This window comes from Cyclopterus lumpus, chromosome 10 (assembly GCF_009769545.1).
Source record: "Cyclopterus lumpus isolate fCycLum1 chromosome 10, fCycLum1.pri, whole genome shotgun sequence".
Taxonomy (NCBI): domain Eukaryota; kingdom Metazoa; phylum Chordata; class Actinopteri; order Perciformes; family Cyclopteridae; genus Cyclopterus; species Cyclopterus lumpus.
The window spans coordinates 16,907,691-16,932,887 of NC_046975.1; the positions used below are offsets into that span (position 1 = coordinate 16,907,691).

General features: G+C 40.2%; 2 protein-coding genes and 1 long non-coding RNA gene across 3 annotated transcripts; 1 reads left to right on the top strand and 2 right to left on the bottom strand.

Annotated features, from left to right (window-relative positions):
- Positions 1–135: 135 nt before the first annotated feature.
- ocrl (OCRL inositol polyphosphate-5-phosphatase) lies at positions 136–16,928 on the bottom strand. The gene is given in 23 exon segments (XM_034542939.1): positions 136–2,162; positions 2,897–3,008; positions 3,322–3,449; positions 3,728–3,812; positions 4,845–4,964; positions 6,886–7,121; positions 7,381–7,546; positions 7,750–7,860; positions 7,973–8,108; positions 8,335–8,444; positions 9,343–9,454; positions 9,645–9,826; positions 10,079–10,192; positions 10,872–10,986; positions 11,099–11,200; positions 11,279–11,452; positions 11,605–11,839; positions 11,985–12,179; positions 12,732–12,845; positions 13,233–13,271; positions 13,633–13,724; positions 15,640–15,719; positions 16,235–16,928. Coding segments are annotated over 23 exon segments (2,925 nt in total). The 5' UTR covers positions 16,277–16,928; the 3' UTR covers positions 136–2,037.
- Positions 16,929–16,935: 7 nt separating this feature from the next.
- LOC117737188 lies at positions 16,936–19,598 on the top strand. Its single transcript, XR_004610020.1, has 3 exons — positions 16,936–17,193; positions 18,059–18,384; positions 19,521–19,598. It is a non-coding gene; the product is annotated as an uncharacterized LOC117737188 (long non-coding RNA).
- si:ch73-335m24.2 (protein eva-1 homolog C) lies at positions 19,490–23,492 on the bottom strand. The gene is given in 9 exon segments (XM_034542940.1): positions 19,490–19,893; positions 20,761–20,841; positions 20,929–21,000; positions 21,078–21,221; positions 21,434–21,586; positions 22,112–22,235; positions 22,334–22,539; positions 23,398–23,468; positions 23,470–23,492. Coding segments are annotated over 9 exon segments (1,260 nt in total). The 3' UTR covers positions 19,490–19,507.
- Positions 23,493–25,197: the final 1,705 nt, after the last annotated feature.

Genomic DNA, 25,197 nt, shown 5'->3' on the forward strand with positions numbered 1-25,197 from the left:
ACATGTTTACAATTGTTGTTTATCAAAATAGCAATGCGGTCAATAAAATGAGAAAACAAAAAAACAGTTTTAGACAGTTTTATTTCTGTTAAATAAATTAAAAAGCACCAAAGATCTGATAACATGAAAACATGGTGCAAGTGTTTCCTCATGTACTTTAATGAATAGTTGTGACAAAACTGAATCCAAAGCACAGTGGATCCACACAAATGCATCAGTTGGTACAGTGGGATAAGACAACACTTCAAATTAGAGGTTATTGATTATATTAATTATGTGTTTAACACAATTGGGATAGTATAAAGACAACATAAAAAAATAAATGGTTATTGCAAAATGGTTCTCTCAAATATGAATTACCAGGAACTATTCATTCAGGGTCAAGACACCTTTTGTCAAAGGTCAGCTTATTAAAAACAAAATCAGAATTTAGTGTATTGATGGCAATCAGGCAGAAAATAAACTATGCAAGAATAGAGCAACTTCCACCAAACAGGCCTTTCTATTAGTGCCATGATTGTCAGTGTTGTCAAATTACATAATGTGCTCAGTTTCAGACCATTAAATACTCAGAAGCATCCTAGAAGAAAACCTCTGGGCTCAAAAGGGAAATGAATGTCATAAATGTGAACATTGTTGTTGACTGGAAAAACTAATGCTGACATCTCTAAAACTGTAAAAGAGGAAAACTTTTTTTTTTTTAAAAAGGAGGAAATGACGGTTCATTATACACAGCATAGAAGTTCCTTATTTCAATAACAATTACATGTTTTGCAACAGTGACTACAGAATGTACTCAGTGGCACAAATGAGAAAAGTGCAAGAAGACTGTATCCTGCAGAGCAATGATGCTTTACAGTATGCACACAGAAATGACTGCAGCACCTAAAACAAGAGGAGCAGTCATCCGGATTTACCATTAGGAACACAACGGCTGTGTCATGGCAGCACAACAGTCTTAAACAACAAGAAATGAGCTTTAAGATGTGGCAGAAGTGAGGAAAAAGACATGTAAACAAACACTGATGTCAACAGTATCACCTTCATGACAAGCATGACAAACTGTAGACACCATACCGACAGTCAAATACCCATGAAACAGGGAAACAATCACTATTTACACCATTTAAGACATCAAGAAGCTCGGAGGGCGACTCCCCACTTGATTCCGGTGGACCAGGAAGTTAATGCGTTACAAAACAAGTATGTTAACTCAAGAGGAACTGGCAAAACGAGATGCAAGGCTCACGGCTGGAGTTACACAAAAACGGCAAACATTCACAACATAACAGGATGATTAAAAACAAGCAATATATATCTTAAAACCAATGCAGAGCTGAACATAAACAATGCTGTAGTAGAAAACAGAAACCGTTCCGATGGTGCAGAAGAAAAAATATATATAAATAACAGTTCAAATACAATGAGTCTGGTAACATAGTTCTCGAAGATTTCTATAATATTGTCCCCTCAGATAAAATGGATGATTGTCATGATTGATCTAAAGCTTAAACATCCTTAGTGACTAATTTCCACAATCATCCCATTTCAAACCCTTTGCTTTATGCGTTATACTATTATTCAGTCTTAAAACTTCAGGAAATCTCATTTTTTTAGTGTAATCTACAGATACATAGTGTTTTCACATTCTTAGCAATCACTGTTCAGGGGTTGTTTTGGTATCAACACCTACACTAAGAAGTGTCAGCTGAGGACGAGGACAACTCTAGTCTGGAGACACAGGGCCTTAAGGTCATAAGAAAGTGCATAGGCATCAGTTCAAACCTATCACAAGTGCTTCCAAATCCAGTGAGTGGTCATTCTGTGAACAAACTGAAGATATGACACTTCGTAAAATCACCACAGTTCTAATGAAGTCTTGAGTTCCTCTTGCATGAGAGTTTGTGAATAGGTAGGGTGCAAAACCGCTGCACTGGTCTCCAATCGATGACAAAATACCATTTAGATCAGGTCCAACAGCCAGGTTGGGAATCAGCTCCGAACCCGATCAACGTCTTGAGGTAACATCGATCTTGGTTATTCCTCGTCTCCCGCCATCAGGAAACCCAGGATGAAGTCGATGGATTTCTGCCGTTCGTGTGGTGTCTGCCTGCCCATCAGGTTGGGAGGGGGACGGATGAGGAGGCTGGCAAAGAGTGTCGCTAAAAAAGGAGAAGACCAGGACAACGAGGTTAAGAAAAGAAACTTCCATCGCATAAGATATAACTATTTCACATGTTCTGCATTACCTGCAGTGTGAAGACAAAATACACAAAACATTCATGTCACTGTAGCCAACGCCTGTGGTTTGTCAGGATATTTAGCAGAATGGCTACCATAAGGATTATGGGTAAAAAAAAGCCCTGTTTAACAGATAATTAAAGGAGATGGGAGAGTAAATAAGTTGTGCTCTCAACTACTGCATCACACACAATAACTTTAAAAAAGATACAGTACATTAATTAGTCTAAACCGGTTCAGTTGTGCACTCTAAAGACGGGTTACTAAAATATTATCTCAAGGGATGGGTACCATGAAACACATTTTTATTGTATCTGGAATTTAATACAGGCACCTAAGTGCAGTATTCTTTGAAAACATTTATATTAAATAATAATAGTGTAAACATTGTCCAGCCTAATGTTGTTTTGTCTCTGTGTATCGCTACTATTGTGAATGTCCGATGTTGTAAAACAGTATCTGCTGCTGGATTGATGTTGTTACCCAATCGTTTGTACACGTGTAACAAACCATTTACACTGCAATGGTCTTATTTTTCTTAAGAAGTTGTGCTATGTTGTTCACAATGATTGAGACTGATGCGCATTACAAACATTAAACCAGCTGTTCAATGAGCGTAGTGAAGATTAAAAGGTATGAGGTATCCATTTCATACCTATGAGGCTGGCCGTTAGGTTGTTGTTGTGCGAGTGCTTCAGAAGCTCCTTCAGAAAAGCCATCAAGTAGCGAAACACGTTGCGGTGAGCTCGGGGCAGCTGGGAGATCAACTGTCAAAAGTAGAGAAAGATTAGTCATACACATTAATGTATGCAGTATGTCCTGGGATAATGCAGAGCTAAAAACAGACTTTCTATACTATACAGCTGCATTAAACCATATTGGTATACTTCGTATAGATAACTACAAATCCCCCCCCTCCACAGCAGCACATTGCTTTGCTCACGTATACATACTGTTGTCCACATCTCCAAACTGGGGGCGCGCTGACTGCCATCAATTGAAGGCAATACACTGACTATGCATAAGTATCACATACAGCCTCATTTTAAAAAAGAAATCAAAAAGGCATAGTCACTGCACCTGTTTGCAGAGGCGGCTGTCATGAGTGCAGTCGAGGCACCGTTGGTAGAGTTCATAACAAACCACTGGCTCTGGCAAGGCCTCCAAGAAGATCAACAGAGCCTCCGCAACAGAGTGGTTACAACCAGCTTCATGAACAGTTAAAGAAGAACAAGAACATATGGAGGGTTATAACTATATTGAGGGGAAGAGTCCCTTCTAACTCTCACCTCCTAACACCACAAGGTCACTTGATTAGTATTATTATTGCTAGTATAAATATCATCATGATAAAGCTAAACACCGACACATCAGGACCCATGAGTTTATCGACTAAGTATGCAAGTATGTGCCTTATTGCTGCTCTTCTATTTAATGTGGTTGCAGGACTGGGTCTTGTGGGGACCAGCTCCATAAACAAGGATACAGATGGAGTCTGGGATGCTGGTGTCCAGACACTCGATGATGCTCTGCAGCTCCTCTTGTAGTCCTGGTGTCTGGAACAAGTCCTCCTGAGAGGCACACAGAGACAAACATGGAACATTTCCCACAAGTACCTCTGTGCCCAATCAGCATCAATATGTGTTGGTTAGTTATGTAGTTATTGTGTCATGAACATACAAAGACTCAAACACAAAGTGGAATAAAACTTGAAATGAAGTTTATCTTTTACTTAATATAAATTACAAACAAGAGTATTTTCTCTTCAGGGAGACCAGTAAACTTTGTTGTTTCTGCAACTAATGCTAATGTCCCTGCACGTCACTGTGCAGATCTTCACAAGGCTCCATGTTGTAGTTGTTTATCAACAGAACAATAAGCTTGTAACTTAGGTTTGTACCCAACATTAAAAAACGTATTTCTTTGTATATCAGGAACAATTTTCTCATCAGATCACAAAGTAACCATTTTTTTTTTTTTTAAATAAACAAATGAATCGATCATGCATAAAAAGATTTCCCCTCACTAATCCAGTGTCTCTGCAAAATGTCCCAAGTAAAGAAATTGCCCTACTTCCATTTAAATTACACCATTTAAAAACTCAATGAGCTATCTGAAAAATGCATCGTCACAAAATTCAAAACATGGCAATTCTGTTATTACAATTGATATTATCTGGGATTTAGTCTCATCATCCAATCATGTTATAGCATAAGGGGCTTTTCTTGGTCTTTACGGGTGGATTACATGAAAAGACTATTCTAAAAAAGGTGAGAAGAACTTGTTTGATCTCTCACACACATATATATAAAGAATAATTTTGTATTTGTGTGCATTACTCCTTTAAAGAAAACCTTTTAGATAAAGCACATACCCAAAGATTGCAACTCTTGATTGAAAGTTACAAACACTAACATGACAACAACAAAAACTCAATAAACTACATTCCTAGAATTCGTGATTCTCCAGTCTCATCAACTCTCACAACAGACATCCGTTGAGGTTGCCAGTATCTTATCAGTTGTGGCCAGGATATAACCAGTTGACACAAGTTAGTATTTCATCAGTTATAGGGAGTATTTGATTCGTTGTAGCCCACTCACCTGCTCACAGGACTTGGTGAAGAGATGGTTGACAAGAATCCAGACTTCTTTGGGAATCTTTAGAGGTTTGTCCTCGGTACTTGCACCATCCACCATCAGGAAACTCATCTTTGACTTTTCCTAGTGAGAGATAAGACAGTCACTTTATTGTATACTAACAAATAGTAGCAGTGACATTCGATTATTTACTGGAATAATAAACCAATTTTCCCCAAATGGACTGAAATCATGGCATTATTGATTCAAAACCCCATTCAGGGTGACCTGCTGTCAAATGGGATTTAGTGTGTCTTAAGTTTCATTGGACTGGTGCACCAATGGGCCAGGGGAGATTTAAGGGGCGACTGCTCCGCACACACAGATTATAACTAAACTGGCACGATCTATGATTGATCGCCTGTGGGTTAACAATTGTTGCGCTTGTCAGCTTTCTAAAATGTAGAGAGTATGCACTGATTCCATTTTCTGATTAGCTAGTGAAGCCACTTGTTAGTCAACCTAAGGGCACAATATTGTAGCCGATATTGACTGTAAGTTAAAGGAAGAGTTTAACATTTGAGAAAGTACGCTTTGTTACTTACTTTCCGAGAGTTAGATGTTCGAGTCCACCTTTGGGACATTACACCTCATGTGCATTAAGTATGGAACTAGAGCTAGGAGAAGATCATCTCAGTGGAGCATGAAGACTGAAAGCAGGGTGAACAGCTAGCCTGGCTCTCTCCAACATGCAGAAATACAACGACCAAAACCTCTGAAGCTTAATAATTGTTCTTTGCAGCATTTTGTCATCTGATAAGCCTTCAAACTCATGGATCTGTTACTGAAACTGGACATCTTGGAACAGATACCCAGAGCAACAGGCCCCCCACGAACAGAGACCCTTGCATTCAATACAGGACAAAAAACTCTCAGAAAAATATAAAGTATATTTTCCAAAATGTTCTTTAGTTTCTGATCATTGGCCAACCGAATAACAATTTTAAAGTAGCTGGCCCAACTATTTTATGCATAAATCTATTTCTACTCCAGTGTGTTCAACTTTATGGTTAAAGTTAGACATTAACAGGATGTAGTCAACACTGTGGCATGTGTTGATATCATTTCCTTACATGAATGACTCAAATAATATTAGAGTCTACTTTATCTTTATGACATGAGCAAAGGAAGGTCAATAAAGCATCATAAAGCACATGCTTGGTCTTGTAACTAAAGGTAATATTGACCCGGAGTTGCCCGATGGCAGATCAGTATTGAGCTAATGTTTTACCTGTTCCATGTAGCTGTCCTCTCCCTGAGCAAGAAGTCAGCCCACAACCACAGTGAAGAGTTGGAAAGGAATGATCAAGGCAATTAAAGGCGATGAAAGGAAACAAAAGAAGAAAGAACAATGTAGATAGAAGTATGCATGAACAGAGAATCACAAGATAAGATTATGGATTGTTCTTGCATAAATCATTGATCAAATTCACCAGGCCAGTAGGAAAATGTAAGTTTAAATAGAAATAAGAGTACTGTATGATAGTATATTCCAAAGCAAAATCAGTCAGAAATAGCATTATGGACAGACAGAGGTGAATGTGTGAAGACCAATGGAGTGAGTCTATTTATGGAAGCACCAACATGGGCCTAACCTGAGTCAGTTGTCCCTGTTCTTCAGGAGCCCCCTTCCTATGTTTTTGCCACTTCCTTGTTCCCTAGGCCCCTTTCGGCCAGAAATATACAGGTTGAGACATTTTTGTGCGCTCCAAATATAGTTCTTTCTCTCTCTCTCTCTCTCTCTCTCTCTCTCTCTCTCTCTGTGTGACCGAGTTTAGCCTGAGGGAGTGAACAAGTTCTCACGTGTCCCTGCTTAGGTTTCAGGTGGTTAATAGCTAAAGAGCGAGGCACAGCCATCACATCAAAATCTGAGCTGAACTGCTCTGTATAGAAGAGGGTCAATGTTTCACGATCGGAGTCAGTTCGCTTTAACTATCCTGATGAAAATAATACGTCTCTATTCACAAAATCGTATTACTTGTAATTGGATTTCCCTTTCCCTCACCAGGTCAATTAGTTTGGTGATGGGGATCTCTCTGATGGGCTTCTTCATCCGGCACAGAGTATCCAGTGAGGTGCCAAAGCAGCTGGGCAGGTAGGTGCCAGAGATGGTAATGAAGTAGTCTTTGCCACGGTCCAGATGGAGCACCAGAATGTCCTCGATGGCATCCTCTCCAGAGTTCAGCAGCGTGACAGAGTCTTTACTGACATACACCTCCAGATAGATCTCCAAGGTCTCATCTGTTCAGGAGGATAAGTCAGGGTTTTAATGAAACACTTTTCTTTTAAAAGGGTGATTGAATGATCAATAGTCAAATGACACCATTACAGCAGCACATGTGGGACATACAAAAGTACAATGCATCTTGAAGAAATACGACTTCATTTCTAATCTGCCTTTTACATTCCATCCCCAATTAGTAAAATACTACATGATCACGGATCAACAATTCAAGCCTAAGGACAATCAAAATAGAAAAAGGGAGTTATTCAGACTTACTCGGCTCTAGGAATCCATCACTTGGCTCGGCACGGAGCCAAGGCTTACAATACTGAGAGTCATTGAGTTTGGGGATGAAGGCAAAGTGACAGGGGACCTGCCCGTCATTTGTTATTTGGAACGGCTCCTTCTGAAGCTGCCGGAATCTTACATTACCAAATGTAAACTGCATAACAGGGAATAGAGAAGCAGCATTAACAACAGATTCACCAGAAACTTTATCCTACTAATTTGAGGAGAAATGACAACAAGCTACTCAGTTTATAAGGTTAACTGTGATTAGTGCCTGAGAGGATATCATTGAGGAAGGAACACAGGACAGAGTCTCAGTATAATGAGTGCATGGTGATGGGAGGACTGTATTTATACCTCTCTCCTGTTCAGAGTTACGGATGGAAGGAAATCATTCTCCATTCTGTCCATCGCCCGAACAATCTCCTCAAACACCTTTTTATAGCGCTGCTCATTTACCACCTTAACCTGTACACAACCACAAAGGTCCTTTTTATCAGAATGAATAGCAGAACTGTGCACGTTTGAACAAAGTCAGTTATGTGTTGTTGTTTTTTTATTTTACAACATAGCTTCTTACCCCAACAGTGAAGAGAGCACTGACAGGCTTGTGGTCACTAGTTTGCAGCTCCATGTGACTTCGATATTTGAGCTGCTTGACATCGTTTCCTCTCCATAGGATTCTGTCACACCAAGCCGGGACACGGCACTTCCCGCTGCAGGAAACAGCCACAGGTTCAGAGGCAAAGTCAGTATTAGTGTAACGATAAAGCTGGAAAAGGTTTCCTATCTGGCAAAAAGTTATCAGGATTCCAAAGAAGAAAAAACTAAACTGAGGACAAGTTGGCAATAGCAATACAAATCCTGGAGTCAGTTTGAGAAAGAAAAGAAGGAAAAAAAAGGAGGATACGATATAGGGATACGTTTAATTAATGCTTTTACCTTGAATCCCATCGATCCGTTTTGGGGTCGTACTTGTATGTTGGGAGGAAGTTGATCTCTCCCTCCATGAAGTCTGTGAAGGCTCTCTTTGTCTGCCTCTGAATGTTTAACTGCACAATGACAACATCATTATTATTTGGTGAACAAGTTTTTAATTTAGGGCTGGGCTATAGTTCAATATAATCATTTATTGTCTTTTATAGAATCATATTGTGATGAAATTATACATCATGATTCAGTACATTGTCTAAATTAACAAGCAGATACTAACTCAAATTTCTCAGAAAATCGAATCATTTTGTACTCAAGTTGTAAATAAAATGAGAAAGTACAACATTTCATTTGTCGAATATTTAATTCACATAGGACAAGAGTCCTACAAAAATATGTGGTTATTATATATCATGATTGATGAATTGAAGAAATGGGAGCCAGCTTTAACTGTTAACAGCAACACTATATCAAAACATCAGTTTGCAAACTCACACAACTCGTGCAGTATATTAAAGTGTAATTTATCCAGTCGTATGCTTACTACTTCTCAAACACATGCATCTTTGTAAAATCCTTCTATTTAAAAACACTTACGCCATTACCGTCCCAAGCTTGCACAAACACTCTGTGAGTCCATGCATGAGGATAAAGGAGACTTAGATTAAACTGCACGAGTTGTGTGAGAGCTGGTGAATGGATTTTTTATATTATTTTGCTGATGTTAACGCTGGCTTTCATTTACTTCAATTCATCCATTTTGGGATTCTTTGTTCACTGTGGAGGCATAGGAGAAAAACTAAATTTTCCTTGGGAATTTAAGGTAATACGCGGTGCGTAATCTATTAAAACAAATTGTATTTTGTGGCGAAATGAAAGATCCCTTCAAGGGCCTCAGCAAAAATGATCTTCGTTTGTGTCAAAATAAGCAAAAGAGAGAAACTGTAGTTTATTGTAGAGACAGAAGATAGTGCCAATAGTTGTCTGTGTCATTAAAGTTAGGCCTTTCTCTCTTACCTGATCAACCTCCTGAAGCTTTTTTAGCTCGTTCTGAGAAATCTGCTGTTTGACCTCAGCAGAATTGTACATGAAGAGACGATAGTTTAGATCCCCGAGCCAGATCACTACCCTAAAACACAAACGAGACAGAGGGAGTTAAAAACAAAGCGATGCTGGAAATATGAAGAAGAAATTTGTTGTATGTAAAAAAAATCACAATAAAACCCTATACTCATGATGCAAGCACAACCAATGAGTGTACAATAGTTGCACATTAGTTCAATGTTCTCACTCTGGACATGAATGACTGAAGAACTCACTCATGCTTGACGATACTGAGAGGGGGGTGGTCCAGTAAGTGGAAGGTCATGCGGGCACAGATGTCTTTATAGTCCTGGTTGCGGCGCTCAAAGTCTTCCACGTGTGCTGCTAAATGGGAGTTGACGATGCAGAAGCTAGTATTGTGGAAAACAAACCTCACTGCCACACCTCCTTTGTTCCCCTGAAAGATTAAACAAAAAGAAGGTCAGGCTGTAAGTTTGACAGTTAAAACAGCCCCTTGTTATAATTGGTAGGAATAAGGTTTGTGTAACATGCTTGATATTAAATAAATTAAACCGAAGTTCAGGACTGTAAATACTGCAATTAGGAAACAAATAAAATGTATTGCACAAAGTACATGGCACATTTATCCCTTGATTGTTTATCACTATGTGCATGTTGAGGCAGTGTAGTGAGTTTAGTGTGAACAAACCATTTTCCCCATGATTCCTGTTCCCACATGCTCTGCAGCCACTTCTTTATATGATTCTTGTGAATCTTTTCACAAAAACACAAGCATCATCCCAACAAGACGGATGATTCGGACCTGAAGACATAACAACAAAAAGGCAAGTGAGCACATTTACAGTCATATCGATATGCTGTTGTCCAACCAAATTCTTAATGGTCAGACAATCATTGTGTTACTTAAAAAGAAAAGTGCTTCTTCACTATCTTCGGGGGCGGGAAGGAAGGGATCGCCGCACACAGCACTCAGTGTCTGTATCCTTGTCTCTCTGATCTTAGTCCTGACAAGTGTGCTACTAAATCTTTAAAGCTGGCGGTTTGCACGTTAGGATGGATTGATTAATGCAGATTTTTGTGGGTTGGGCTGTGGGGATTGGTTCTCATAACATGACGGTTGGGCGCCGTCGGGAAATTAAAACCTCTCCTACTCTTTTTTACTTAATTGAATAGAAGATCCATATGTTCGGCTGATAAAAAGCCTTAATATTTTGTTTATAATATTACTGCAGATTATGAGATATATATATATATATATATATATATATATATATATATATATATATATATATATATATATATATATATGCATTTAGGCTACAAGCTAGACAGTATTCATTCACAGTAAATGGCTTTATTTATATCGCACTTTTATCCAATTTGCATTACATTCATCACACACAAATACGATGGTCAGGGGCAGATTTATTGTTATTCTTTGCACAAGGAATTGGGTGTAAGGTATACTTTTCTCTACTGACCTTCTTGTACTTGGCTTTTGGGTGCAAGCTCCTCTCCATTGCTTCCACCCAAAGCTGTTCCTTGGACGAGTCCATGTAGAAGAAAGCTTCAGTGCTCAAGTCCAATTCTTGAAAACTAGAGTCATAAACCAAGTCACATTATTATTGGGTGTTTTGAAGCAAGAGCAGAGGACAATATGCATTAATTAATTGTCAGAAAAAGTCCTGTACAATAAACTCTCACTGACCCCAGAGCATAAATATCAGGCGGTTCTGTGTCACAGCAGAGCCACGGCTCAAGGCTGCTGTCTGGAGCTTGGCCGTTCACGTTCCACGTACCTGTGAAAAACCTAATGAAACAAAAACAGTATTTATGTACAGTGTAGGGTTATTGTATACAATATGCAGAATGATGAAGCTCCTCTCACCTGAAGGACTGGATGTCCACATACTCATTCTCCCTCTTACCCAGGCGGTGTTTGATGAGGTATTCTCTTTGTCCTGCCTGGCTGGAAAACATGGCCTGCCTCATGCTGTTGGTGGTGGGACTGTCGCACCAAGACGATGGCCTATCCGTGCGGTCATACCCTGACCTGAAACTACTGGAATGGGAAACATATGTAATATTTAGCACTGGAAATATTTTGGATAGATTCCACTTTGGTATAATGAGCCAGTTATAAAATAACAACTGTTTTCAGCCAGTTTCCAGCATTTCCTGTTAACATGATAAGGTGTCATGTTGTCAACTTACTCTGGTTTGGAGTTGTCTTTGGACTGTATGGAAGCAGCTCTGTCTTTAGGGATTGGTAGAGGAGGCAGAGGATTAGATGGAGTGGAGGAGGCTTTGCGTGGAGGTAGAGGGGGAACCGGAGGAGGCTCCCTGACAGCAACTATGCGATTCTGGTGGTTCTTCTTTTCCTCCACTTTGAGAGTGTGATTGAAGTTGTCTTCAAAGCCAAAGCTTGAGGCAAGTGATTGAACTGGATCTTTAGAAAACAGAGGATTCAATCAAACAGCAACAGAAAATTATTTGGAAGATGAGACTTTGGGCTTTGTTTTCAATGTAGCTATCATTTATGCTTTCTTTACCATTGTATTTGTCTAAATGTAAACAGTGTATTTGCATATTACCTGTGTTAGTCTGATTTGTTGACCTGCTATTGTTGAGGTTGGGAGGCAGTGCATTAGGAGATTTGGGTGGGTTGACTCCAGAGCCCACAGAGGTAGCCGCCTTGTTTGCTCTTTGCGGTGGGATGGGGACATGACCTCTAAGGGCTGTTGGCGCAAGGGGCTCCATTGCATTGGGTTTCGTGAGTTTGGATTCAACTGAAAAGATTTAACAGCATTATCAAAAAGAAACGCTCAATGATCAACACTCAAATACAACTGTAATCAAGCAGAAGGAGCATGTTTCCAGGGATCACTTTCAGATCGCTTATAAGATAATAGCGTGTCCAAAATGGAACCTAATATTTCATAATAAACCTTTGACTTTGCTTAAGTAAAACAAGTTGTATCTTTATTTACTTACCATATATTTAAAAGATAATTACAGGAACTTTTGTACTATAGTGTAATACAAACCAGTTAGAACATATGAAAACCTTAACATCTGAATATTTAGTTTGCTCAATTGAGGAGTATGAGGTACATGGCTAAAAATAATATGGAAGAATTAAAGCATAATTATGGAAGTCTTCGGCAGTTTAAAAAAGGTAAATCTGAATTATTATTATTATTTTTAATGGTGTGGGTGGCGAGTATACGCAGGGAATCATTGAGCGGTGTAATCCACCCACCGTGAATAAATATTAGATGAGTGATTCAATAATTAATCATCCGACTGCTCTAAACTACTGACAGATAGTGACGGCTTACCTTGTTGCTGAGCACTCTTCACCTGGGCTAAGAAGGTCTGAGTCCGATAATCATCCTGGAGTTCCAACAGCAGCTCTGGAGCCCTTTCTCCTTTGATTCGTATCCTAACTCCGGCTTCAGAGCGGTACAGAAATCACAAACACTTTCACACATGTTGACACCTTAAGACTTTGCAAACACATTAGAAATGCAGCCTGTCTAGAAAACAAAGCAAAGAGAATTAATAGTGAACCAACTCAACATTCTCTGAGCCCTGGTAACCCAAGACCAGTGTCTGCTACTAAATAAAAGGACATTTGGCTGAAGGCATGCTCTAAAAATGAGTCTGTGTTGCAATAAATGCCATGTTTCAGCTTGCTTTTGTTCCCACAATACAGGTCCATTTTATTCTTGCCGGCTTGCATTAAGGACCAAAACAACATATTTTCTGCATCATTTTCATTTTTAAACAAAACAGGGAGAGGAATGCATTTAATCTAAAAAGAGGTAAAACATACTTACAAGCTACTGAGAAGTTAATAAGAAGAGCCTCTTCAGCCTCTGAAAGGGAAGAGGAAAGAGCATTGTACCCAGGCAGTTCAAAGGTATAGTGGGAGGACACCAGAGGTGTTGTAAATAATTTCAATAGGCTCAAGTGGACATCAGTTGATTTTTAAATGTTGTCCTTCCAAGTGCAATGGAAATGCTCCCTGGACTTTCACACCACTGTGCACTACTATGGTTAAAGAATGTGAACAACTTTATAAACATGCCATCTGTTGGACAGGAATCAAACAACTTTGATGCATAACCATTTTAAATAGCTTGAAGCAGCTGGCGACTTAAAAGTAATGAACATTTGATTCTACTCAAAACAGTAAACACTGTGAATTTGTCATTAAGGACAATGAAAGTTACATACCTCGCACAATTTCAAAATGACCATTGATGGGTATAGACAGCTGAGGCACTGGACGAGACACAACAGCATCCGGGGTGGCTAAAACACCCAATCTGGATAAGAGCAGCACAGAGTCCAATTTAACATCAGCTCTGTCATGTTTAATATAATTTAAGTCTATCAATAAAATCATCTAAAACACAAAGCATATGCAGACGGTCTGCAGCAATTTTCTTGCAATTAACATTGTTACATGTCCTGAGCATCTGGTAAATGTACAATCAGGGTTAGATCATTATCATAAGGGATTACAATCTGAAATGCACATGCACACATGCAAGTCTAAGTCTAAGTTGCATTAGTTGAATTAGCACGCAATCAACCAACAAGTGTACAGTTTCCGTCAAGTCAACAAAAGGTCCAGTGTAGCAACCTGGCACACATTCAGAGGAGCTAAGCTTTGCGTCATTAAATAAATCAACATAAGCAGCTTCAAATCTTTGATGTGGGTTCATGTAGGCAAGGTCATATTTCACTCTAATAGCTGACTAATATCCAGGGTCAATGCAGCTTGCTGGGCACTGCCCCTCCACACTTGCCTTCCACTTCACAATAAGTTAGTGTGGGAGTGATTACTGTTGGAAAATGACTCAGCTCGGCTGTGTGAGAGGAACTCAAAGTTATAGAGTCTGCAAGGACCCCTCTGATGTCACAAGCTACGTTACAATTAACAGACCACAAGAGAATGGACGAAATAATAGAAAACACCTCAAAACAGTACCTTTGAATTAGAGATGCTGTTGTTGAACTCATGGCGGTTTTAATTTGAGTGTCAGACAAATTGCTTCAACTCAATGTATATTTTGAGACCTCACTATAGTTCAGTTTCTATTATCTATACTCTTTGAAAAGGCGCCTCACATCTGTAAAATAGATATATTTTTACACCTGTATTATAGCTGCAAATTTGTATAGATGCATCAGTGGCAATGTCTGCTGAAGTATGAATTCTTGCAAATAAAATAGTCTTTAAATTCATAACACTAAATGCAAAACACAGGAAGAACTATATTATACTTCATGAGAGGTTTAATTATCAACACTAATATACAGCCTCAAAGATGTCCATAAAACACTTCAGTTTCAAATAAAAACCAAACTGTCAGCATAACTTGGGTTTTACTGTAGGATTGTGATGTGCCTCTTCTGTTATTTTGTTAACCTTGTGATAAAGTCATGTTGCCTACCGATTCCAGAAATGTCAACAAATGTTACTTTCACAGGTTTAGATAAACATGTCTGTACATAACTGAAATCCTGACAGCACCTCGTCTTCATGACTCTTCAGTGGTGTGTGTGTGGTTTTAACACAGTTAGCTGAGGATGTAAGTTAGGGTGCTCATGCGAGTCTCATTACAGTCAAAGACTAAATGGAAGAATTCTTTTTTTGACTATAATCTGTAAGATTCGTTGCAGGTTCTTAGTTTGTGTGTTTGGTATAGTGTCGAACACAAGAAATAAAAATGCTAAATATTAGCATTGGTTACTGACAGAACACTTAACCCATTTTATTTAGCCATGCAAACTGCCTCCAACAGTGTTATTTGTATGCAACAAAAAATATTATAAAAAATTATTAATATGATGAGGCAGGCCGACCAACCGTAATACATAATCAAAATCATAGAATAAAAATAATCTTGCCGCTACACACCTTTTGACTGTATTTTGAACCATCTTCACACAAGTTAAATAGCACATTAAAAGGCCATATTATGGCTGAAAAGCAACACAGCTATTCAGTGCATGCCAAATGAAAGCACTTGCCCATAAGACAAACAGCAAAAAGTTGTCCAAACTTGGATTTCATCAGAATAAAGCGAAAGCTATAGAAAGTGGAAGCAACAGATGAACATCTAGCATCTCCAGGTGTTCAGAGCTCCTTCGAACCTGCAGCATCTCACTAGATTCATCTACTATCTGACAAAAACACATTGATATTTAGTCATCAGGTTGTCTGATACTTACATAAACTCTCCCCTGCGCTCAATTAGTGTCAGTAGTCTGGGCTCCTTCTGGCCAGCCCTCAGCTCCTGAACTTTTGCCGTGTGAGCATCACGATCAAGGAATTATTTATGACTGAGGATGAGAATGGCGTTTGGACATCACAAGCACAGAGTTCTTATTTGTAATTAGCCGCAGACAGACAGACCCACCTCACGAACATGTTAAGCCGGTAAGTTAGTATGCGTGTTATTAGATTGAAGATACTCAGAGGCGATTATCTTTGTTAGTAGAAGCCATGCTTATTGAACAATCAGACGCACATTAATGTGACAACGGATAAGTCATACGGCCCTGAAAAAAAGAGTGACCAAATTGGTTACTAGTAACGAGAGTAATAAAACAACCAAGAGGAATGAACTCGGATGAGTTAACCAGCAACCGCTAGCTAAAGTTACTGAACACAGCTAACGTTACCAGACGTTGACGCGAACGTTAAAGCTAACGTTAACTGACGTTACCTGACGTTGAAGCTAACGTTAGCCAACGAGCTAAAGCAAAACGGAACTGAAAAACACACTCGTACACAAAATGTTGTAACTTAATTCAAAAAGGATATTGCCAAGCACACGTCGTCGCATATCCCCAAAGAGGACTCCATTCTTACCGATATGTGATAAATAGCAAATAAGCATTGGCTTTCGACTTTGTGTTGATTCAGTCACTGATTGAAAGTTAAATCCTGGTGCGGGGCGGCGGCCTTCCGCAATGACAGCTGTGTGTCGCTATTGCTAACCGCTCGTTTCGCCAGCTGTGGTTGTTATTACTGGGTGTGGACACGAATGTTCATTAGAGTCGGGAAGTCACAATGTCCCGCTTACTGGGCGCCATTCTTCAGAAGCCTTGAAGTGTCTCGGTTCTCGTCTGTGCGCAGGAACAAGCTGGCCACACTAACTACATAGCGAGCTGGTGGGTAGTGGCTGGTTTAAGCTAGCTATTTAACGATACAGTGGAGAGATTGTGGAGAGGACTCCCTCCCTCCTCTGTCCCTCATCTGGATGTCTGGCAGTCGAGAAGTATGTAGTAAATAACGCCACCTTCTGCCTCGGAGTGTGGACCAGAAACATAAAGATGCTTCTCAGGTTGCGGTCGAATAGTTTAAAAAAAATTACCTTCTAACTACTTTTCCTTGATCTCTGCGGAAAACGTCACGAAGTCAAGGGAAGATGGGAAGGAGAATTCATAAGGAGTATGAAAAGACAACCGCGGTGTTCAACGAATCCGACCCTACTTTCACTATCACGTGTATATGAAGCGACGGCGGGCGCATGTTGGTGACGTCAGTCTGCAGCGATGAAACTCCTTTCCTTTCGAAAAGGAAGATTCTGTGTTTCCTATGCAAAATGAACTAAGAAAGGAAGCATTGAAGCTCCTTTCCTTTGCATTTAGAAAATTCGAACAGCTCTTATGGTGATCGGCTTAGATACTTCCGGGTCATTTCACTCAGCAATCTTCCGAAGCAAAAGGGACTATTTGACTGCAGCCTCGGGTCCAATCCCAATCTGCACGGACTCTGAGGTGCTCAACCTCCCTTACTACCAGCAACTAATAGCGATCTGGCAAATGATGGTCTTTTAAATATCAGATCTCCACATCTCTTTAATTTTTATCCCACGATTTTGTTACACACCTTCATCAACCCCGGCTGTCAGGCGGGGGAGGGGTTGCTGTTTTTCACAGAAAATATTTTAAAAGCACTCCCACCTTTATATAGTAACTTTACATCTTTTGAACATCTTGGTTTTATGGTCAACTCTAAAGTTCGTCATCATTTTTATAATCTACAGTGTGGTCTTATCTCAACTTTCCACAAATCACAGTACACCTGCCCGTTTCTTCTTTAACTGCTTTTAATCCACTTTCTGATTCCCCCTACAAGGTCAAGAAGTCAAATAGAACACATAAACCCTGGCTAAATGAATCCACACAAGAACTTAAGAGATACTGTAGGACAAAGAAAAAAAATGGAGACAAAAAATAGTCGATGTGTATTTTATGAGATTTGTAAAGATGCAATGAAGAAAAACATATGTTCTTCTTCCAAGATATGTTCCTATTTCAGTGTTAACCAGGACTAACTGTGCGACTGTGGCTCAGTGGTGAGCAGGGTCGTCCTTCAATCAGAGGATTGGTGGTTCGATCCCCGGCTCCGCTAGCCCACGTTGTTGTGTCCTTGTGCAAGACACTTCACCCCAAATTGCTCCCGTAGACAGGTGTATGGATGTGTGTGTGCTACTCCTGATGTGTAGTTGGAACTTTAGCCCCTCTCGTCAGTGTGTGAATGCTGTGTGGTCGGAAGACTAGAAAAGCGCTATACATGTACAGGTCCATTAAAAACAAAGACCTCCAAATGAGTACGTCTTTCCTTTGTGTTTGCCCATAGGTGGCGTTGGCAGTCAACCCTGCTGTAATTAACTTGCTGCGGTCAAACCGAACACTCATGACGGGGTACTCTTGAGAAAGATATGGAGTAAGACGATAATTTCAGTGCTCCTGCAGAACTGACAATATTTTTTACTAAAAAACAGCTACTATTGTAGGAATACCAGCCTCAAAGCTCACCGAGGACAACTCAACAAGGCCAAAGGATGATTTATGCAAGCTACATTGTTTTGAATGGCGGTAGCTCATTGCGGCCTACAAGAACCACTAGGCAGAGCCCACCTGGTGACCTGGACCAACCCTCTTCCACCTGCAGTGAAAGTGCAGGTATGACCACTGAATGGATGAAAGTGGATATCTTATCTTCCCTAAAGGGAGAGATTTCAAAAGTGAGCTAGCAGAAGATTTCAATGCCCTCAAGTCTGAATTTGCTCTCTTGAGCATTGTGGGAAACGGGATCCGGGTTTATACCAAAAAGTTAAAGTTGCTAATGGTTCTGGGATCTTGAACAATTCCAGATTCGGGAATATTAACTTGTTCATGTCTGTTATTAAGTAATTTCCTCCTGGAACATTCTTCATGAGCTCTCTACAGCTGGCATCCAATTGTTCTTTAGTTAGTATTGTAAATGGTTTGGTTATCTTGTCAATGTATTCATAGGCCATGACTTTAAGAAGTCCATGACTCGGTTGAAACTGTTACCTGTTAACTCTCTCTATATACACATACACACACATCATACACAATCCTCTCTGAAAAGCATATTATAATTTTATTTAGGATCAACAATTGTCAAATCATTTTATCCTTATTATTCCAGCCATACTTGTACATTTTCAGGTTTTGTGTGCAACAATCATTAATTTATTTGTAAACTTATACTTAAAGCTGTCAGATAAATAACTACAATCTCCCTCTCTGCTATGTAGTGGAGTCCAAATAAATAGTGGCATGAGATTAAAATACTCAAGTGAAATAGCTTCAAGTGCACCTGGAACCCAATTTAAAGTACTGTAGACTTAATGTGACCGGTTTACCCTGATTACTCTGCATTGGTTCTTTAACTTTTCATGTATACGAAATATTAAACCGAGGCACCACTGGAATCACACCACAATTCTCACCCCACTAAAACAATCTTTATTATTTATTTTGATTTAGTTAGTTTGTAATGTACAATATGATATACTATTTACATGGCATCCAAGGACCGAAACAAATGTAAGCAGAACATTATTTGACATATTGTGTGATGTTAATCTTAAAAAACTATTGTAATTAATCTAACACGAGAGCACTTTGTATATTTCACTCTTTATTATTTAGAGTCACTTTGCCACGATAAACAATACATGGATAAGTAAACTGAATGTGTTTAATTTCAGTCCACAACGTAAATCATAGCAGAAGGTTGCTTTCGAAGTAGTTTCACACATAAATGTTACTTTTCTCAATTGTTGTAGGTTTTAATCTTATGAATGGCGTAAGGGCTGGAGTCTGAATGCGGCCAAATGTCTCCGTTGGGCAGATCCCTCGTCTGTTCCACCTCTCGTTCAACCATCTCTACTATCAAGTTGGAAGGACTGAGGATTTCTGTCGTGCGGTAGGATTGTGTGAGGTGACGGAAGGATGACGTGTCTGAGAAGTCTTCGTCAAAGAGGTCCTCCATGAGCTCGTTGCGCCGTCTGTGACATGCTTTATACTCATCCTTCAGGTCAGAAACCAGATCTTTCACATCCCTCACTAGTGTGGACCGTATGCCGAACAGGCAGAGCAGGAACACCAGACCAGCACAGATGCCAGAGACAAAGTACAGAGCAACTCGCTCTGGGAGATCTGGAAGAGATCAAGGCATGACAGGTTCATGGATTAAACTAAATGTGGCACAAAACAGGAAATTCACAGCAGTTAAACATCTTGGCCCTTTGAACCAATTTATTCGTTAAAATACTATACTGGTGTTTTTACATTTACCACAAATTGCATTACTGCTTACAATTTACCAAGAAATGCCCTAAAGGTTTTTACATTATTGATGGAGCCACTAACTCATTTTCCTTTCAGTACTGTATGAGTATCAACGTGCAGAGGTTCAATAAGGGGAACGATAATTAGCCTTTTAGTCTTTTTCTGGTAATGTCGTTGAAAGCAAAGAATGTATTGAGAAATCTTCATGGACGTTGCAATTGTGTTCATATTCATCTTAATTTTGTGTCAATATCAGCTTTATTAACATGGATGTTTGGGTTTTACCACCAGCACAGAGGAATAACAAAATTTAAAAAGCAATCCAAGCTTTCAACTGTATTATCATCTATGTTTATGTAACCTTGACAACATATTTGAAACCTAAGCAGCATTAATGTGTGCGCAGGTTGATTTTAATACACAGTAATAAACTGAAATGGAATGACTGTCTGACTGAAATTAAGAAGAAGAAAAAATACCCATTAAAATAAAGAAACTATGGTTTGCTTTGGAAAAGTATGTATGCAAATATTGTGGAAAATAGTGGAACATATTTTTAAATGTTCAGTTTGTGCATAAAGAGCCAAAACAAACACAAATGTGTTGAGCTGTTTGGGAAGCCACTTTTTCTAGAGTTTTGTGGAGCTAACATGCTAAAACAGCAACATTGCCCTTAAAATATGAGCTATAACAACGATAAGAAATCGACACGTTTACGGGCATCAGCGCACATACCCAATACTTTTTCAATGATCTCCAGAGAGTTGGTTAAGAGCACGTTTTGAGGCCTGTAGGTGGGGCCAGTGTACCATCCACCTGCAGGTGAGAGGGGTCTGGGCTCAGACGCCAGTCAAAGTCTGCTGCATGCAACACAACCTGTGAATCTGTTCTGCTTACTCTCACCATGGGTGTAGTCTGAGATCATGAAAGGATCCGTGGACCCTCGACCCACATCTTCCAGAAGATACCGGGGCACTGAATAGAAGATGTAAGATTTTTACATAATGCAGCAAACCATGTCACAAGCAGTTTGCATCCGGTTTGTCACTTACCACAAGTATAGGAGACTCGCAGATGTTTCCTGGTGCCGGTGAAGCAGGGGTCCCCGAAGGTTTCAATATCGGCCACTAATGAGCAGGTTGGCCTGCTGTGACACCTGCGTGACACTTTCCTCAGAGCCGAAGACGACAAACACTCTGGAATACATGAAGTCAAGTAAAATTAATCAATGTAATGCGGTCATTGTAAGAAATTAGTCAATTGTTGCAACTCTAGTCTCTGGTTTAAAATCTAACCTCTAAAACATACTAATAAATAAATAGGGCACACAAATTATTCTGCGCTGTGTCTATAGAACTGATGTGTTTTCCATATTTTTGCCACTAGATGACTCTTGAGTGTGTCAGACCCATGTCAGTGTGTGATCCAGGTTCCTGAGGGCAGTAAGGACTGCCATGCAGCAGGTGTCCAAACGTGGCCGAGTAGATCGCCAGGACAGTTTCGTTTTTACACATCAGCCTCAGGCGCTCATTTTCACACACCAGCCTCGTGCGGTGGTGCTCTGAAAAGCAGATGGCATGTGCACACGATTACAGAAAAGAAGCATTTTGACACAACATCTCGTAAATAAACTTTAAAGAATAGTGTTTAGTTGTAGATTTCACGTTGCCGCCGTGCTTCCTTCAAGCCACTGGTTTCATTTGTTTTGTCAAAATTGTCAACATCTTGTAAGACAAATAGTCCTAAAAGTGCTATGGAAGAACAAATCATAAAAGCAACTGAGCTCCCGTGTCAACAGATGCAACAGGTCACCATGACAACTGAGCAAACTCAATGCTGAATGAAGACTGTGTGATCTGGATGAATTGAGTTGGTATTGTTTTGTCAAACTGCTATTTCACATTTTTCAGACTGAACTGTCACTAATAGTAGATATTAATTTGAAGTATATTTTCCAGCACATGCAGAACACACAATTCTAGTTGCTTAATACATTCAATTCAGCAAAATAAGTGGTCTGACTGATATACTGGCATCCAGACCATCGTGAGTTGTCCACATGAGTAGATTGACCACAGCAGCATACCTGGTCTGCACTTGTAGGAGACTAGAAGGTACTTGCTGGTGAGAGGACAAGGGTCCTGCCCAAACACTGGACTAAAAACAGGGATGTGACAAAACCGCCGATCCTGGCACTCTGACGCCACTTTCTGCAGGAAAAATGTGTGATACTGCAGTGTGGGTCTCGACAGCCTTACACCAAAACATGGACTTGATTTCACATTTGTCTCACTGTGGATTTATTTACCTCGATAGCAACTGGGGAAGTGCATTCTTTATCCTCCTCCCCAGTGGTGTTTGTGTTTGCAGAGGGACATAAATGCTGATTAGGTACACGTCGTCCATAGAAAGCTGAGAGGACGGCCACAGACGTCCTTGAGGGACACTCGATGACGAGCGTGTCTCCTTCACAAGCGTGAGCCGTGTGGTTCTTCAGGATGTTGTGCAGATAAACTGAAAGAGAACAACAACTTTTTAAGTTTGTTACAATACACAAGTGGAAGAATTAGTGCTAAATAATGCTTATCAAAACAGAAGCTAATCTCAAACACAGTGGTTTGATGTGTATTACTTTCACCTTATTTTAATAAATAACTTCAGCAATAAAACAAGGGTGTTAGATTGGCTTTATTACTAACCGGGCAATTGTTTTTCCTTCTTAAAGCAGAAATTACTGGTTTACTCAGTTTGTATTACTAAATAATACAAAATCCTTCATCAAGCTCATTTAATGCTGTTTTGAATCCTCACCAACACAATGTTTGGACTATGATGACACATACAAACATACAAGACAGAGCATGAAGTCTTCCCTCCCATGTGTGCATCCCGTACCCGGCTCGCTGTGTTGTGTGCGTAAGGGAGGCAGTGTGAGGCTTCAAATGAGAGGCAGTACCAGGCACTCATTCACAATGAACTATTATTAGTCCCCTCAGAGCCTGCAGCCACACAAAAAATGGAAACCTCTGCTGAGGCCAGATAGAGAGATACACTGCTCACAATAGAATTGTCTGAGAGAAAACCTACCATTGACTTTGTCTGAACATAATCATTGTTACAATAATTTCCTCCGTCAAGAGTCAAAACAATTCAGCTCTAGTTTATTTAATGCTTTGGGAGTATCTATTCTGTGGAACTCTAAGTTCAGGACCTCGACATTCAGGAGCCTCTTCATCCTGATTCTGTTCTTTCATTGGTGCATGAGTAGCACCAAACGAGTAACTTTGCAGTTACAGTTCACAGCTGAAAAATAACCAGTTAACATTTTGATTTTCTCCTGAAAAATAAAATATAGACATGAAAAACACTTACGAGACAAATCAGGAGCCAAATGTGCTTTGTGGATCTTCAGAGCCAAAAGAAGAGATAAGAACAAGCAGTAACTCCATGGCACTGTCATTGTGCATATCCTGCATGACAGACCTCAGGGTTTTGTCGTAATGAGTTGGTGTGCGATTGACTGCCCGGGAGAGAGCGGTCTGTAGGTCAATGATGCCATTGTGTTTACAAGAAGCAGCCACCCCCCTACCCGTGGCAATAAAAAAGAAAGACGGTTGACTGCAGTTGACGTCTCGGTGTGTGGATGCTTGTACATTCAATTCCGGGGAGAGGAGGATCCCTCTCCCCAGATGGACAGAAGCAATAGATGTCATGTGTACAGAATGAACAGCGTTACAGTTACACCACATTCAATGAATAGGACAGAAATGATGAATAATGAGTATAGGCATATAACCAAGATCCATGGAACAGAAGGAGGTGAAGAGGAGGGGCACAGCAGGGCCATGGCAGGAGGCAGGCTCATGGAGGCAGGGCCAATGAGGCAGGAGGTCAGGCCCTTGAGGCATAAGGCACGGCGAAGGAGGCAGGGCCAATGAGGCAGGGGCCAGGCCAGGGCCAAGGTGCAGGCAGGAGGCAGGAGGCAGCAGGCAGGAAGCAGGGGGAGGAGTCAGGGTGCAGGGCCCAGGAGCCAGGACCGGCTCCAGTCCAATGGACCCTGTAAGGCGAGAAGGCACAAACTCTGGGAAAGAAGTAGAATTAGTAATACTTAGCGCTACTGTTGTTTGTTGAGGAACAGTGACAGCATGTTTTATATTTCTGTGTATGGTCGTGTACAAGATAAAACTTGGAAGTTTGTGTTTTTTTAAGTCCCGTTCAAGCTAATTATCTTGCCCTACTGGTAGTCTTTATGCTAAACTAGGCTAATCCCGTCATAGCTCCAACTTCATACTTGGCTCACAGACAAGTGTGGTATTAATCTTTTTGTCTAAATCTTGCTTGATGAACGTCTATGTCCAAACGTGCTTTTTTTCTATATATATTACGTTGATTTAAGTCACGTTGAATCCTAAAGACCAGCAGACGCTCACTGGCATGTGTGTGTGTGTGTGTGTGTGTGTGGGGGTGTGTGTGTGGGGGTGCGTGTGAGTGATGACTAAATCAGGACTCATTCTCTTGGACTACTAGGTTGTCAACAGTAAGGGTCCTGTTTATGGAGATAAGCCACTTGTTTCCAGGAGGTCACTTCCAGCTGCTCTGTGTGTCCAGTGTAGATATGTGTATCTCTCCATGAGTTTTCCTATCTTTTTGTCTGTGGAAGAGGAAGTGAAAGGTCACTGACAAGTTTTTTTTCCAGAAACACTGAGGAAATCTCTCCTGTTGAACGTCCTCTCTGCATATCCAGAATCAGTTGGCTCCAGTTTACTATAAACGCTGAGATTTCAGCCTCTGTTTCCTCTCTTACTCAACCCTGTGTGTGACGGCTGTTGTCATACCAACCAAACACTGACACCTAATCCTTGCGAAGTCATTCACCAGTGACTGTGACTTTATCAGCGCTATAGCAGCCACTTGTGATGGTGAATCAAAATGTATATCTGAAAGGCACTTTGGTAATTTATCACGCAATCTCCAATGAACACTCCCTATAGCAGAGGAGTGGATGAAATAATGGAGGCTGAGAAAGCCACGTTTTAATCAGGTGCATAGGATGTGTCAATAAAGAGACTAATGTGTCAATAAAGAGACTAATTATCCCTCAACACCGTCTTCTTGGAGGAGGGGTGGTACCACTGTGTGGAAAGGGAGATTAGCTTCCAGATATTTGAAAAC